General features: G+C 38.3%; 1 protein-coding gene across 2 annotated transcripts; it reads right to left on the bottom strand.

Annotated features, from left to right (window-relative positions):
* Positions 1–2,823: 2,823 nt before the first annotated feature.
* Positions 2,824–10,537, bottom strand: LOC110873854 (CBS domain-containing protein CBSCBSPB5). 2 transcript variants are annotated; one of them, XM_022122862.2, is made up of 15 exons: positions 10,396–10,537; positions 9,738–9,913; positions 7,788–7,956; positions 7,369–7,501; positions 6,381–6,551; positions 5,782–5,860; positions 5,547–5,660; positions 5,395–5,461; positions 5,187–5,292; positions 5,035–5,093; positions 4,246–4,352; positions 4,035–4,159; positions 3,445–3,530; positions 3,271–3,360; positions 2,824–3,207 (listed from the first exon to the last, which is right to left on the bottom strand). In XM_022122862.2, the coding sequence occupies exons 2-15, from the start codon at positions 9,869–9,871 to the stop codon at positions 3,022–3,024; spliced, it is 1,626 nt and encodes a 541-aa protein (XP_021978554.1). In that variant the 5' UTR covers positions 9,872–9,913; positions 10,396–10,537; the 3' UTR covers positions 2,824–3,021. The 2 variants fall into 2 exon arrangements, with proteins under 2 accessions (XP_021978554.1, XP_021978555.1); XM_022122863.2 differs by lacking the exons at positions 7,788–7,956; positions 9,738–9,913; positions 10,396–10,537 and having other exon boundaries at positions 2,938–3,207; positions 7,328–7,403.
* Positions 10,538–16,790: the final 6,253 nt, after the last annotated feature.

The following is a 16,790-nucleotide window of genomic DNA, read 5'->3' as shown; positions in this document are numbered from 1 at the left end:
AGAAGGTTACGACGCCTATTGATGCGGGAGGCCTTGGTCTCTCGCCTCTTAGGGGTGCCAATCTTGCGCTCCTTACTAATTGGTGGTGGAGGTTCAAAACTGAACCTAATGCTCTATGGAGGAAAGTAATCCTTTCTATTCATAAATCAAATCGTTCGTGGCCTTTCCTTCCGTACTCGAAGAGCTTTCCGGGCACGTGGAGCACCATAGCAAAACTTGAAAACCAGCTTGCCCACTCTAATGTTAATTTGGGGAACCTTATAAAAGGCGAGGTGGGGAGGGGTGATAAAATCCGCTTTTGGCTCGACCCTTGGCGATCATCCGATCCTCTTCGTGTGACTTTTCCTAATCTTTTTGACCTGGAAAAGGATAAAGGTCGGCTGATTAAAGATTGCTTTCTATCGGTCAATGGTGCGATTTCGTGGAATTGGAAATGGAAACGTAGAGATTTGAACGTGTTGGAAAGTAGGGAGCTTGCGGAGTGTAGTCGAATGCTGGCTCAGTTTCACCTAGCTCCTCGCGATGATAAGTGGTGTTGGCTGGGAGACAAGAGCGAAAAGTTTTCAGTTTCGTCCCTGAAACGTCTTCAGTTTGATGCCTCTAACCAGACCGTCCAGAACCGCTATAAATGGAACTCGTGGGTTCCGAAAAAGGTTAACATTTTTGCTTGGAAAGCGGTGCAAGATCGCCTTCCAACGAAGACGGAGCTCAGAAAAAGAAGCGTTGATGTCGGCAACTTGGACTGCGTCTTCTGTTCGGACAGGGAAGAAACAACTGACCATCTGATGACCAGCTGCTTCTTCTCGACTCAGGTCTGGTCGGGTTTGTCTAACTGGTGCAGAATCCCTCAGCTGTTTGCTTTCTCGGCAGCGGACCTGTACTCGGTTCACGAAACTCTCCGCCTCTCAAAATGCAAATGCAGCATTCTTTACGGTATAATTTTGACAGCAGCATGCAGTGGCGAAGCTTGACATGTTCGACCGGGGGGTCGAAAACGTATATACCCAAAAACTTCTATAGAACCGGGGGGTAAAAGCCGTATATACCCAAACATTTCTATACGAAAACTACATATATAACACTACTGAGCGAAAAGTTCGGGGGGTCGGGCGCCCCTCCCGGCCCCTTCAAAGCTTCGCCAATGGCAGCATGGATCATCTGGAAGACACGAAATGAGCGGGTTTTTAAATCCTCCTCCACTGTTGCAGCCAAGGTAATTCAAGACATTAAGGCATGGAGCTTTTTTTGGACAAATAATAGGTCCCCATGTAAGAACTTAGTTTGGGCAGATTGGTTCAAATGTCCATTGTAATCTCGGTTTATTTGTTGTTGTTCCTAGTGTCTCGCTAGTTTTTAATGAAAGTCGCCGTTCAAAAAAAAAGTTTTCAGAAGTGGGGTGTGCCTTTGAAGCCGCCATTCTTTATCTTCTTGCCCAAATTTGAGTTTTGATAAAGGGGGAGAAGTATACACTACCAGTGCTAGTTATGTTGATAGTTCTAGGAAAAGAAAGATATTGCAAGTCATGTGGGAACATCAAATGGGATTTCTGGCAAAACTACTCAAGACATTGACATGTTGGGATGCTGTGTGGATATTAGTCAACAGGTATACAAATTTGGTTGATTTTGTACGTATAAAGAATATGTGTTATGGAAAGATTGGCCAGCATCGGTAAAAATGATTTGGTAACACAATATGTTTAGTATTTAGTGGTCAGCTCTAACTAGGAAAACAACAACGTTTGAGAAAAGTTCACAACGGAAAGTGGGCCAAATAGAGATTAAAAAAAAAAAAAAAAATACAAGCCGTCTTAGATATTTATGATAATGTATTATCATTGACTTTGCAGGGTTGTTGGTATACCACTAATAGAACACATGGCTCTGTTGCTAACTGATGGAGTGATGCAAACAAAGGAGAAATACTTGTATATTGCTCAACTTTAAACTAAGGTATATAAAGGGTATTTATTGGGTAGGAGGAATATATAGAGCCAACAAGCCGCTGGAAAGCATACAACCCGAAAACAAGGACAAAGACAACTACAACATATTTATAACATTAAAATCGGTCCAGTTTTCCCAAGAGATTTTAGGGAGATTGGACCTATTACTAATACATATGAACGAGTCTTCTTTGATACGCTCCACGCAATCTTGGGTTGAAGCATACTTTCCCTCGAACACTTTATTGTTTCTAACGATAATAATAATAATAATAAATAAACTTTTTCTGGAAATTGTGTACGTAAAATTTGCTTTTTGAGGTTATATTGTATGGTATTATAAAATTATTACTGTAAATAGATCGATAAGTTGTCATTCATTATAGAATATCGAACACATACATAGCAACCACTGAACAATACTAGGGACTTCATGTCATGTAATGAGTCAAAGTATACTTGAGTTTGTTTTTAGTATTCTAGGGATTTCAACCTCTTTTTTCAGTTAAAACTATGAGAGGCTAGATCATAGAGACAACTCAAACGGATTGAAAGTTGTCTAAAACGCAATTAAGTACTACAACCTTCTAAAATGATTTGTTTGGAATTTATACATCATTATTTTATATATAGAGTTGTAATCATTAAAATGATTTGTTTAGAATTTATACATCATTATTTTATATGTAGAGTTGTAATCATACTTGCAACAATAAATAGTTATAAACACTTTTGATAATAAAGAAAAAGAAGTTTTGACTAGTCAACTCAATCCGACCCGACTCGATGAAACTTACTAGCTTAAATAGATACAACTTGTAAAAAAAACCCTCAAAACTGCATTGCATTGCAAACATCAACTCATTATACAACACAAATTAAACCAAGAAATCCCAAGAACATGTAGTTCAAAGTTAGAGATTTTTGTTTACATTTATATTTCCATTTTCTTTGTAAGATCCAGAAATCTGGACAATGAACAGATTACAAAATTACCCCTCTTAACCAACTTCATTTCATTTTCTTAAAAATTTTAATTAATGGTATTAAACAAAGAACGATTACCGAAACTAATCTCAATTACCAGATCTTCTTAAGACGGCTAATACACCTAATCCAGCTGCTAATGCAGCTCCAGCAGCAGCTGCACTGTATGCAGAAGCCCATGCATCGGCTTGATGAACCTCCATAGCCTTTGCTGATGACTGTGACCCTCGATGATTATTACTTGTCCCAGAATAATCTAAATGCAACTTCAATCCCTGTAAATATTGACCATCAAGTACAACACATTGTGTTAGATTAAGGTGGAAGACAAAGCATACCTTCCAACCAGCTAATTGTGCATGTTCCACAGCTGCAGTAAGATCGCTGTCGGTTGAAATTACGACTTTGTCCTGATCTTCATCTTCATACTAAGATAGGATGTAATTGGTAAACATAATTATGACACAGAATTATACAATATTTGACATCAGATCAAATGTGCTCAGATTTACCAGAATCTGTGGGAGGTTGTGTTGGTCGATTTCACTCCCTAATCTTTGAATTATTGCAGTTATAAGATCTGTTAAACTTCGAGAATCTGGCACAACAAGAACACAAGATGTTGTAGGTTTCTGAAAGTCTAGTAGATGGATCCTAAGCAGTTAATGCGGTAAAAAATCGGAAATCGGTCAAGGACCGATATTTGAGATACCGGTAATCGCGGTGGGATATTGGTAATTTTAATATCATGCTGAATTTATATATATCAATTCAATACTAACAATTCAGTATACTCTCCTACCATTAACAAATTAACCTTTTGCAACTTGCAAAACACTAACAACTGTAGCAAGTAGGAACTAATTAAGACTTAAAACACTGATAGCAACAATAAGAAGAAAGATGAATGGTAGAACTAAGAAGAATGGTATTGATATCGGGAATATCAGTGATATATCGGTCAATATCGCCGATAATATCAGTACCGATATTTTGCACTGATATCTCATCATGGGACCGGTAACCGATATATGAGTGATATATCGGCGATATTAACTGCATAGGATGGATCAACTAATTTAGTAACTAAATAAAAACATACCACAAATAAATCTATGCATCCGACCCCTCTTATCTTGTATTTTGAATGCAAATGAGCTAGGACGATTGGTTGAAAGATACGCTCTGGTGTCTCCATTTTCAGAAGCTAATTTCAAGGAACTCTCACTGCGGTTCACAAGCGCTATTTAGTCAAACCAAAAGCAATGAGAAAAATGTTTTTGTTATAAACATGATGGGCTGGGCCCCATAACCTTCTTGTTTCATCATCGTCTATAGGAGCTAATGCCATTGTAGAGTCCCAAAACTTCTGCATCATTGAATTTCCTCCCTCGTTATTAACACCTGTAGCATTTCCCACCTATTTTCAAGAAATATCAAACTTATATATCTTACAAAGCCAAAGAACTACATAACACTGAGAAATATGTACGTTGAAAGATCTGAAATCACATAAAAGAGTTAATTACGTTTTTCCTCTCTGTAGTCTGTTGAAAATAACCGTTACAGTCCATTAGTTTAAAAATTGCCAAAACAGTACCAGTCCTTTCACTTATGTATTCCTTCATAAAATTGAGATTCTTTCTTGTAGTTCCGCTTCTTGTTCGAAAAATGAGGAAAGACTTGTCGGAAATAGTTGGCTTGGTCCGACCAAGAAAGACATGTGAGTTTTGGGCATTGCTTGGGTCGAGTGAAGTAAAGACTGGCTACCTAGAATAGAAAGATCCCTCACTGCACTTTAACAATTACAGTCCACCTCCGTTAACCCCATCCAATTTACCATTAAGTTTTTGGTGAAAAGACTAAAATATCCCTATGTTAAAAAAAACTACAAAAGTGATGGGGTTTACAGAGGTGGGCTGTAATTGTTACAAAAGTGAAAGTACCGGTACAGTTTTGGCAACTTTTAAACTAATGGGCTGTAATAGTTATTTTCAACAAACCAGAGGGACGAAAAAAGTAATTAACTCCACATAAAATAAATGGAACTTCGTAAGATTTTAGATTTTCTAAATCTAATCTCATAAAATTAGTTTAGTTACCGTGGCTATTGCAGCGTGAGCGATGTGGAGTACATCAATAACAGAAACAATAACTCCATCTGCATCAAAGAAAACGCCATTTAGATACACAACCTAAATGTATAGCATGTGTGTAAAAAGCATAAACCGATATATATTGTTGTGATCTTTACCTCTATCAACAACAGGAAGATGTAAAAACTTTCCATCATGCATAGTATGGAGGGCATCAACAATAGGCGTATCGATGGTGGCACATTCAGGATTCGGAGTCATCACCTACATACTCAATCATGTAGGAATTAAACAAGTATGTTGAAAAAATATAGTGATTAAGCAAATATAGCACGCATACAAGAAAAAGGATTATGAACTAATCACCTTCTCCACTAACGTTGATTCAGCAGGAATATCTTGTGCTATCACCCGTGTTAAGATATCCTTCGAGCTAATATTGCACAAGGTACATGTTACAATATGGTTTCTTGTAAACCGCAAAATATATAACTGAAATACAGTTACGAGAAACTCACGTTAGAATCCCGCGTGGCTTGTTATCAACTGTTACAATAGCACAACTACTTCGAAACTCGAGCATCTTTTTTGTTGCCATCACAACTGTGTCAAATGGCGAAACAATCACTATCCTGGAAAAAAAGAAATAAAAAAATCACAAACTATGTTTCGGAAATTGTGGACACAAATGTAATGGTGTAAAGTGATACAAACAATCAAATATTCAAACATATATGTAAAGGTATTACCTACTTTGAATTCTCCGAGAGGATGGTAGACAAGTTAGGCTTAAACATCCGTTCTCGAAGTGTTTCAATGAATGTATTGGGACCTGTGCAATGAAGACCAGTAGAAAGTGCATATGGTCAGATCACTAAAACTCCATAACTCTTCCATAATCCATAATATTATAAACGGTAAAATGTCATTTTCTTCCCTGAGGTTTGTCCAGTTTTGCGATTTTAGTCCAAAGATTTGTTTTTCCGCATCTGGATCCAAAAGGTTTGAAATCTTACCATTTTCATCCAGGTCGTTAACTCCATTCAATTTTCTCCGTTAAATCAGGAGTTATTCCGTCTTTTTTGCTAAATTAAAGGGCAATTCTGTCATTTCATTTTATGTAAAAAAAAAGGCCGAATTGCCCTTTAAGTTAACAAAAAAGACGGAAATACCCCAAACTTAACGGATTAAAATGGATGGAGTTAACTAGCCAAATGAAAATGGCAAGATTCAAACCTTTTGTATCCAGATGCGAAAAAACAAACATTTGGATAAAAGTCGCAAAACTGTCAAACCTTAGATTGGCATTTTACTCTATTATAAAGGTTATACATTTTATTATATAATCTAACCAGGAAAAGAAGTTCCCCAATCTTTTTCAACACCTTCAACGGCAGCTGCAATAGCTTTGCCCTTTTCAGCTGCCCTTTCCATACGCGTGATAGCATCATATAAACATTTTGCTATATCAAGCAAAGCAATGACCTCACCATTCTCTACAACAGGCAAGTGTCTAAATTTTCCTGCACGTGTAAGTTAATTCGCTAGATTAGATGGTTCTAGAAATGCTATTGGTAATGTTGGTTGGACGGGCAGGGTAACAGGTTTGACCGTTATGGTCAGAAAAGGTAATTTTTAATATGGGCTGGGTTGGGTGTTCCACTAACATTTTCTCCTCTTTTTCTTGGACTTTGCATATAACTAATATGAGTAAAAGGCCATTTTCGTCCATGAGCTTTGGCCAGTTTTGTGACTTCCGTCCATATGTTTGTTTTTCCGCATCTGGATCCAAAAGGTTTGAAATCGTGCCATTTCCATCCGGCTCGTTAAATCCATCAAATTTCTCTGTTAAGTCAGGGGTATTTCCATCGTTTTTGTAAACTTAAAGGGCAATTGGTCTTTTTCACTTTATGTACAAGCATTTAGCATAATGTACAAGTATTCACTTAAAGGTCAATTCGGTCTTTTTCACTTTATGTAAAAAAATAGCCCTGACTTAACAGAGAAAAATGGATGGAATTAATGAGCCGCATGAAAATAGCAAAGATTTCAAACCTTTTGGTTCCAGATGCGAAAAAAAAAACCTTTGAACAAAAGTCGCAAAACTGACCAAACATCAGGGGCAAAAATGGTATTTTACTCTAACTAATATCTTATTTACGACCGATACCTGGTCTGGTCCCTATTGACCCATTTGATGTGTTTTACTTTTAAACAGTTTTTAAAATTTACCTACTTGACCCATTAGGGATAAATAGAAACTGAATCACCCATTGGTAAAACAGGTTGAAAGTAGTACCTATAGGAAAGACCAACATGTTTTTCCTAGTTGTTACAAACCTTGCACCATCTTTTGCAGGGCATCCACAGCAAGACTATCAGACACCACGTAAATTGGGTTCTTTGTCATCACCTTTGATACAGGTGTGTTCATCAAATCAAGCTCAGGAGCAATAACTTTTGTTGAAATGTCCTTCAATCAACAAAAAGGCTAGTTATTGAAACTATATTTTTATATGATGTCATGATGGCACAATCAACATCTGTTTCACAGTAATTATAATACTTTTTACATAAAAATTGTGTGTTAAGTGTTGTTACATAAACTACAATTAAAATATGGATTTATACTTTCGCATACACCTTGAACGACTATTGACACAATTGATCTGTTATAGACATAGCATAACCACATCAACCCATTCATAAGAAAATGGGCCAAAATTGGCTCCGCTAAATTGTCAAGTATTAAGACGAACCTTATCTGTCACTATACCACTGAGTAGTGCCTTTGAGTCAGTAAGCAAAAGAGCATCTACTCTTCTGGCTGCCATCCGACAGCATGCTTCATAGATAGATGTAGTTTCAGGTACTGTCAAAGCCCTCGATAGGCGCAGTTTCTTCACCGTTCGCTCTCCTGTTGTGCTCCTGTGTAGTTGCATGTCGGCAAGTAAGCTTTACTATTTTAGAAAATCTCTAGTGGAACAAAATTTTCCGTTCAAAAAAAAAAAATAACGATATGTCTTGTCCTTTGATGTGGACTAATTCACTAACTGGTTTTTTATATTGTTTCTAATAGTAATCTATGATTTTCCCTTAAATGCAAGTTACCAAATAGTTGAATAAGATTCATGAGACGAAGCTCTAGTCATTCATTTCAGACGTAACTTGAACAACTAACTGATAATGTTTTTAAACAAAAATCTGGTACATCCAATGTGTACGCATTTCCTACATGTGCATGTTTAATCCAATAGTAATCTATGATTTTCCCTTAAATGCAAATTAACAAATAGTTGAATGGATTATAATCTACAACAACAAAAATCTGGAGATCGTCAACATAACTGTAATTCATCTAGTTTATAAATCAGATTCATGAAAGCTCTAGTCAATCATTTCAGATGTTTGTTGAACAACTAATTAATTATGTTGTTTTTTTAATGAAAATCTAGTACATCCAACGCATACGCATATCCTACATGGCTACATGTGCATGTTTAAACCAAATTATGAGACAATTTTTATTTATTACAATCCATTGCCATAGATACCTGATAGTTGAATGGATTATAATCTACAACAACAAAAATTCAGAGATCCTCACTATGACTGTAATTCATCTAGTTAATAATTCAGATCCATGAAAGCTCTAGCCAATCATTTTAAATGTTAACTGAACAAATAATTGATAACTTTTTTTTACGAGAATCTGGTACATCTAACACATACGCATTTCCTACATGTGCAGTCTAATCCAGTTGTAATCTATGCTTTTCTCTTAAATGCAAGTTAACAAATAGCTAAATGGATATAATCCACAACAACATAAATTTGCAGATACTCAACATGACTGTAATTCATCTAGTTGCTAAATAAGATTCATAAAACGAAGCACTAGTCATTCACTTCAGATGTTAGTTTATCAACTAACTGATAATATTTTTAAACAAATATCTGGCCCATCCAACACGTACGCATTTCCAACATGTGCATGTTTAATCCAATAGTAATCTAGATTTTCCCTTTAATGCAAGTATGCAAATAGTTTACTGGATTATAATCTACAACAACAAAAATCTGTAGATCCTCAACCTAACTGTCATTCATCTAGTTGATGATGAGTCGGATTCACAAGACGAAGCTCTAGTCAATCATATCAGATGTTAGTTAAAAAACTAATTGATGATGTTGCATTCTATGAAAATTTAGGACATCCAGCGCATACGCATATCCTACATTTGCATGTTTGATCCAAATCAGTAGGCAATTTTTGTTTATTACAATCCATTGCCATAGATACCTAATAGTTGAAGACTGTAATTCATCTACTAGTTACTAATCAACAACAACAATAATCTGGAGATCCTCAACACAACTGTAAATAATCTAGTTAATAATTCAGATTCATAAAAGCTCTAGTCAATCATTTCAGATGTTAGTTGAACAACTAACTGATAATATTTTTTATATAAAAATTTGGTGCATCCAACGCATACATATTTCCTACATATGCATGTTTAATCCAAATCACTAGGCAATATTTTTTTAATTATTTTATTACATCATATATATTTTTTAATTATTTTATTATATCATGTATTGCTAACTTGCTATAAATACCTTGGTTAAGTTATTTTAAACAGCGTTGTTACGACGCTAATCTACATAATCAATCGAAATCACACACAATAAACAAAAACACATACACTGAACCACGAGAACCGGTGACATCTTTGCGTCCGGAATCTGTTTGTCCGTTTTCGTTGGCTTTCTTCTTCCGAGAAGATGAAGACGAGACCGACATACTTTTCCGTGAAGAACCTCCATGACGAGAAGACATCTTCACCAACAATCAATCGATCAAAGCTCCTTTATCTTTGACCTAAATCGCGTAATAATCAATCAATTCATCAAAGTATCACAGAATAAAAGTTACGTAACATCTTCAACAGAATCCGATACGAATTACAGTTTATCACAAATCAATCGATTTCGTCGCAAAATCATAGAACAGAAGCTACGTAACATCTTCAACAGAATCGATTACAAATTACAGTTACGATACTACATATTTACAATCAATTTTATCACAAAACCAATCGATTTCATCAAAGTCTCACAGAACAAAAGCTACGTAGCATCTTCAACAGAATACGTTACAAATGACAGCTACGATACTACGTATTTACAATCAATTTCATCGCCAAATCAATCGATTTCATCATAAAATCATAGAACAGAAGTTACGTAACATCCTCCACAGAATCGATTACGAATCACAGTTACGACATATTTACTATCGATTTCGTCACAAAATCACAGAAATACAGTTACGATGTTATATGATTTACGATTTTTCGTCACCTGATATCAGCAATAATGGCGAAATATGAAGAGAATCTAACGGAATTGCAGCGAAAACCTAATGGAACGTTGATCAGAGGTTGAAAATTTGGGGATTGGAGAGAAGATATTTGACGTCAAGAATCAAATTGAAAAGAATTTGATTCTGATTTTGTTCAAAAGGATGAAACTAGAGGCGTTTTTTTTTGTGCATCAATATGTTTTTTTTTTATTTTAATGTTTTACTTTTGATTTGAATTTGGGGTCCACCGTGGCATTTACATTAATTGATCTCGTAACTACATTCACGCACACACGTATTTCATAAATAGGCTATTCGTTGACTTACATGTAATCGTAAGCAACATTTATTGTTTATTGTTTAACGTTTCAAGCAAATGTTTTTTCTAACAGCAAGGAACGATGTGCCAACAAACGTGATATCGGGCGTTGTAGTCAAGGTTGACTACTCGACCGCTGCTAACCTCTTGACTCTCCCAGATGCGTGGAAACCCGACCACTGCTCTCCCGAAGGCACGAAAGTGGAATAATCGGTAAAACCTCGCCTCTCATCCAAGACGAACTGGCGCCACCCGTATTCGCCCTTCACCTAGATGCCGCGGAAAATAATGAGGAGAGTGAGAGTCGAACCTGGGTAACAATAAAAACCAAGTCTTTTCCCAACCACTCCACCACTAACTCATGAGCGTTTCAAGCAAATGTTGATTCTAAGACTATAGGTTGTGGAGGAGGGTAGTTCTTTTTTTTTAACGGTCGACATAAAATTTTATTCATAACTAGCTAGAAGCTTGGCATCAAATTTACAAAATACCACTAAATAAGTTCACCAAAACTAAAACATCATACAATCAACGGAAAACATTAAAATTGCTCCACTGCTCCCACGATAGCGATGCCTCCTTCGGTCTGTTTTTTATCCATAGATATGCCATTACCTCGATATCATTCAGAACTTCGTTCAGCTGCAACTGACCTTGAGCAAATAGGACTGCGTTCCTCAGTTTCTAGATGTACCAGCTGGTTACAAGGCACACAGCATGCAGTGCCTTTTTTTTCTTTCTCGACCCAGGACTCAACCCATGATGCTCCATAAGGTCCTTGAAAGCGAAAGCAAAAATCTGTGGGATTCCACACCACAATGCAATCTTCTGCCAAACAGCATGGGTAAAATGGCACGAGATGAAGAGGTGCTCAGCCGATTCCTCGCAATCGCCACACAAAGGCATAGAAGATTCGGGACAGTTATACCACTCCTCGCTAATGCTATTCGTGTAGCTAAACGGTCCTTCTCTGCCCTCCTAGACACAATTCCCACTTTTTTGGGGACCCAATTATTCCAGACGAATGGACGAGCTGGTCTCGATCTATTAAAGCTACTCAACAATCTCTTGATGCTCGAAACATGAAACACACCTGGATCTTCAAGATTCCAGACCAGCTTATCCCGGCCAGCAACCAAACTGACTGTATTTAGCAATGAAGTCAACAACTGCAATTCCTAGATCTTCTCGTTTCTGAAATACTGTGTGGCCTATTCTCATTCAAAACTTGTTCCGCCATTTGGGATATGCACCCGATCTCCAACTACACATGTTTTAGCCTTTTTCCAATCGAAACAAATTCAGGAAGTAATATACAGGGGGGCTGTTCTAGGCCAGCAACCCAGCCAGAACAAAGTATTAGAGCCGTTTGCGACCACAGCCGATATTGCACTGCTTAGGTCCACACCGACCCTAAGTAACGATTCCCGAATACCTACTATATGCTCCCATGGCCCAGATATAGTTATCTTACCTAGTATTGCCGCCCACGCTCGTGAATTATGATGAATAGCCCATACCACTCTTCTCCACAAACCGCTTTTTTCAGACCTAAACCGCCACCACCATTTTGCCAACATTGCGAGGTTAGAGTCTTTTAGGGCCCCAAATCCAAGTCCACCATATTCAATTGGTGCAATAGTGTGATCCCATGCCACCCAATTCATTTTCGGCTTTTATTCTGACCCACCCCAAAAAAAAACACCCTTCTAATTCTTTCATGAGTTTCTAAGACTTGGATCGGTGCTTTGAATAGTGAGAAGAAATAAGTACGGAGCGCGTTTAAGACCAATTTAAGTAGCGTAATTCTACCCCCATACGAGAGTTGCTTTGCTTTCCAAATTGATAGCTGGTTTCGGAAGATCTTAACCACCGGTTTCCAATTTCTAACAAGATTTATATTGGCACCCACATACAAACCTAAATGCTTGAATGGAAATGCTCCATGATTATATTTAAGAAAGATCGCCATGTATTGTATCTCGTGTTCACTAATACCAATGCCATACACACTACATTTTGCAGGGTTCACTTTTAACCCGGAAGCTAAGTAGAAACATCTAAGTAGTATCCTCCGAAGGTTGACGAAGTTTGGCATGGACTATTCGCCAATGAAGACTACGTCATCGGCGTACATGAAATGCGATAAGAGAGGGCCCTCGCTAGTGCACCGGATGCCTTTGAACAACTCCAAAGAAACGGCCTTCTTCATAATACCGAAGAGAGCTTCCATGACGATAACGAACAAGAACGAGGATAAAGGATCTCGTTGCCTAAGGCCACGTGAACAATTAAACTCCAATGTCGAGGAACCATTTACCAGGACCGAGGCCCTCACCGAATAAAGTGTTGCCATAACCCACCATCTCCATCTATCCAGAAATCACATTTTGGCCATAATTGAATTTAGGAATTTCCAATTAACGGAATCATAAGCTTTGTTTAAGGTTGACATAATCAAGTTTGAGAATAACATATAGAGTTCGAAGTAGTTTACGCATAACCAACACGTACACTGAGTAAAACGAAGCATGTTAGTTATCGACATGAACCTATCGATACCAATGACTGCGGGTTGACTGCCCAAGGCAGTTCGTAATACATGATCACCACTGTAATCCATGCAAATAATTGTCCTTAACAACCCCCGCATGAGCGGGTGCTGAGTCAAAACTATAGTACTATCGTTGCTAAGGCAGGTAGACAGTATTCCATGTGTAAACATAACAAACAAGCATTCATTAAGTCACGTATATCATGCGGTAACGGTTAGCGTTGAAAGTATTACGTAGTGTGTTCGATTGTGATATTGTATAAGTAACGTATATAACACCCAAAAGTGCAAAAGCAAAAAGGGATCAAGTATACTCACAGCGGTTGATGGATTGAAGGGAGCGCTTGAGAGTAGGGTTAGCCTGAATAGTTCGATAGCATAACGATAAGTGGTGCGTATAACGAAACAAGTGTTAGTGGGTCAAACAGCTGGTCGATCGAATGGTAGTCCGATCGGACAACTGATCGTGCGAGTGATAGTCTGTTCGAACGGCGGTCCGGTCGGATGGCCGTTCGAGTGGATTGTTTCTTTCTTTAGGAAGGATGTGTTTGTGTATGATGGTTTGACTTTTGAAGTTTTGTTGTAGCATTTTAAAACATTGAATATCTCTACCTTTCAGGTCGGTCGATCAGACGATCGTTCGATCAGACAGCAACCCGTTTGGTTGGGTACTTCAGTGAGAGCAAGTTCACATCAGGTTGTCACCCGATCGGACAGCTGTTCGATCGGGTGGTATTCCTAGTGCATGAACATGTTGAAAATTGTTTAAGTGTTGAAGTCTAATGGTCACACGTTCGAGCGGTTAACCCAATCGGATGGTAGTTCGATCGGACAACAACTCGTTCAACGATCAGACTTCAATTGTTGGTGACTAGTTTAAGTGTGGGACCCAAGGTGCAAGCCGTTCGGTTTGGCCAGACGATCGGATTGGCTGTTCGATCGGACAACAGTCCAATCGGACGGCGCTCTGATATGCACAAAATGCAACATATAAATTACATCAATTGTGGCATAAAACTAACCCTTTTTTTAGTACTAATGTTGGAAAAAGTGTGCTTTTGTCTTCCTTTTGTATTTTCAGGATTAAATGCGCTCAAATGAACAAAAGAAGCAAAAAGACAGCTAAATCTAACATAAATACAAGAAAAGAAACAAACGTGGCATGCCCAACCCCCCGACAGCATCTTCCCAAAGCAAAACAAGAAGACAGAAGGCTGAACACACCCCGTGCTCAGTGAGCACGGGGGGTGCCCAAGTGTCAGCAGAAAAGACAAAGTGATAGAAGCTTCTACTGCCCACCACGGGGCCGTGCTCAGCGGACACGGGGGCGTGGTCAACTGTTGCAGACGCATTTAATGAAATTGCGAATTGCAATTAATGAGGAGAGAGACTCAAATGGACACGGGGTCGTGCCCAGTGGACACGGGGCCGTGCCCAGTGGACACGGGGCCGTGCCCAGGCTTCTGTTCAGCCTATAAATAGGAGTGCTTGGAGCTCTTGCAACTCATCCCCTGGCACACCACCTCTCTCACACTCCACCCACCACCCACCACCATCACAACACCATCATCCACCACCATCATCCATTGTCCATCATAGAGTGTGTGAGTCGTCTCGGGATCCAAGATTGATCGTAAGAGTTCCTGACAATCAAAGGCCATGTTTGCCTAAGTCTCTTACATCACTTAGTGAAGACAAGTGTTTAGTGTAATACTTTTTATTTTTAACCTTTTGCACTTTTTAATTGGTTTTGTGTTAATGACTTTAATAACTAGTTTCTTATGTCGAAGGTGATTCTTCCTTATCGTTTGTCCGTGGTGTCTTGGCATTATTTTACTGTCTATATAAAATAAAAGATTTTCACCATTCATATCTCCACGGTCTATATGGAGGTATGTTGGCTACCTAGTCGGGGGTTAAGGGAACGGTTTGGTAAGAGTCTTGCCATTGTTCAGTGTATAGATCCTGCAAAGGACCTGGATCAAATTTAGTAGGACCTACTTCAATACCCAACGGTATTGGATGGCGGGGGTCCAAACTCTTTGATCCCCTCATAAGTTAAACTACTATTAAAACTTTAACCCGGCTACTTAGGACTGTATCCTTGCTGACTCAGACTACTTAGCCGAGGGTAACGTCGCCTTCAAAAGAGGGGCCTAACACATTATGCATTAATAACTTAATTAATTATCTTTCAATAATCAGACCCTTTAGGATTGTATCCTTGCTGACTCAAACTACTGGGTTGAGGGTAACGTCACCTTCAAAAGAGGGGCCTATTACAATAACTAAGATAATCTCTTAAACAAGTGCAAAAGTGCGAAAATAATCAAAGGTTACACTACACACGAGTCGGATCCAAGTGATTCATCTTGTCTATCTGTTTTTACTTTTATTTTTATTTTCAGCATTTTAGTTAGTTTTATTTTTCTAGTTTAAAAATCTTTTTCTAACATTTTGATTTGATTAGACATTGAGGATAAACCGGTATTAAAAGCTCTTGTGTCCTTGGACGACCTCGCTATCTTACCAACACTATACTACGTCCACGATGGGTGCACTTGCCCATATGTATGTTTAGTGTTAGTGAATATCGTGTTTATAAATTTAGAACTTGGCTAAAAAGTGTAAAAAGGGCTTAAATATATACCTAAAATATATACACACTGACACGCATCAAGTTTTTGGCGCCGCTGCTGGGGACACAAGGATTTTAAGAAAGTTAGGAATCGGCGGCCTAATCATTTTTTTTTCTATTTTATTTTTATTTTTTTTATTATTTTCTTAGTTTTTCAGCTTCTACAGAACTCAGCACGGGCCGTGCCCGCTGAACACGCCCCGTGCCCAATCATTGGAACTGGCAATCTTGTTTTAAGTCAGACAATAAGCTGAACACGGGGCCTTGCCCACTGAACACGCCCCCGTGCCCAAGATTCAGTTACTGAAAACAGAACCGTAAGATCCTAACGGTTGGTAATTTCTGACACAAACATGAGTGCTAATGATATTTTTTACTTTCGGCACTCTTATGGCACGTGGTGTCAATTATGTGGTGGCGGTCATAAAGAATTAGAATGCTATTTTCTAAACTATAAGCCCCACTATATAGACCCATCGGTTTCCTATAGCCTTAAGAGGGGCTAAAGTAAAAATAATCCTTATCTCTCCCTTGAATGCGCTCAACCAGATATTCTAGGAGAAATGCTCCTCGACGAGCTATTTCAACTAGAAGATCTAGTTCTTAATTGGTTAAAAGAACTTAAGATAGATTTCCTTAATTCATCTCAAGACGATGACCAAGATGAATTGTTGGGTTCGCATTCAAATAAAAACGACTTCGTTGCTTCCAACAATACCTTCCACTCCAGCGAGGACTTGGACGATAGTCGTCCCTGTGCCGATTGTGCCATGAAGGACTCCCCATCGACTTCGTTCGATGCATACATAGACCTGAGCGATTCGGCATACACCTTCTTTAACGAGAGCCCGGAAAAGGGTTGGACTTGTCCACCTACATATAG

The sequence above is a fragment of the Helianthus annuus genome, chromosome 8 (genome assembly GCF_002127325.2).
Source record: "Helianthus annuus cultivar XRQ/B chromosome 8, HanXRQr2.0-SUNRISE, whole genome shotgun sequence".
NCBI classification, from domain to species: domain Eukaryota; kingdom Viridiplantae; phylum Streptophyta; class Magnoliopsida; order Asterales; family Asteraceae; genus Helianthus; species Helianthus annuus.
The sequence above is the reverse complement of the archived record's forward strand: the minus strand, read 5'-3'. Positions and strand labels throughout refer to the sequence as shown.

Excerpts from the sequence above, each read along its gene's own strand:
- LOC110873854 (XM_022122862.2), bottom strand. The coding sequence starts at position 9,871 with ATGTCTTCTCGTCATGGAGGTTCTTCACGGAAAAGTATGTCGGTCTCG. Across the intron at positions 6,552-7,368 it reads CCTGCAAAAGATGGTGCAAG|GAAAATTTAGACACTTGCCT; the intron begins GTTTGTAACAAC and ends TTACACGTGCAG. Across the intron at positions 5,462-5,546 it reads AAGCCACGCGGGATTCTAAC|CTCGAAGGATATCTTAACAC; the intron begins GTGAGTTTCTCG and ends GTGCAATATTAG.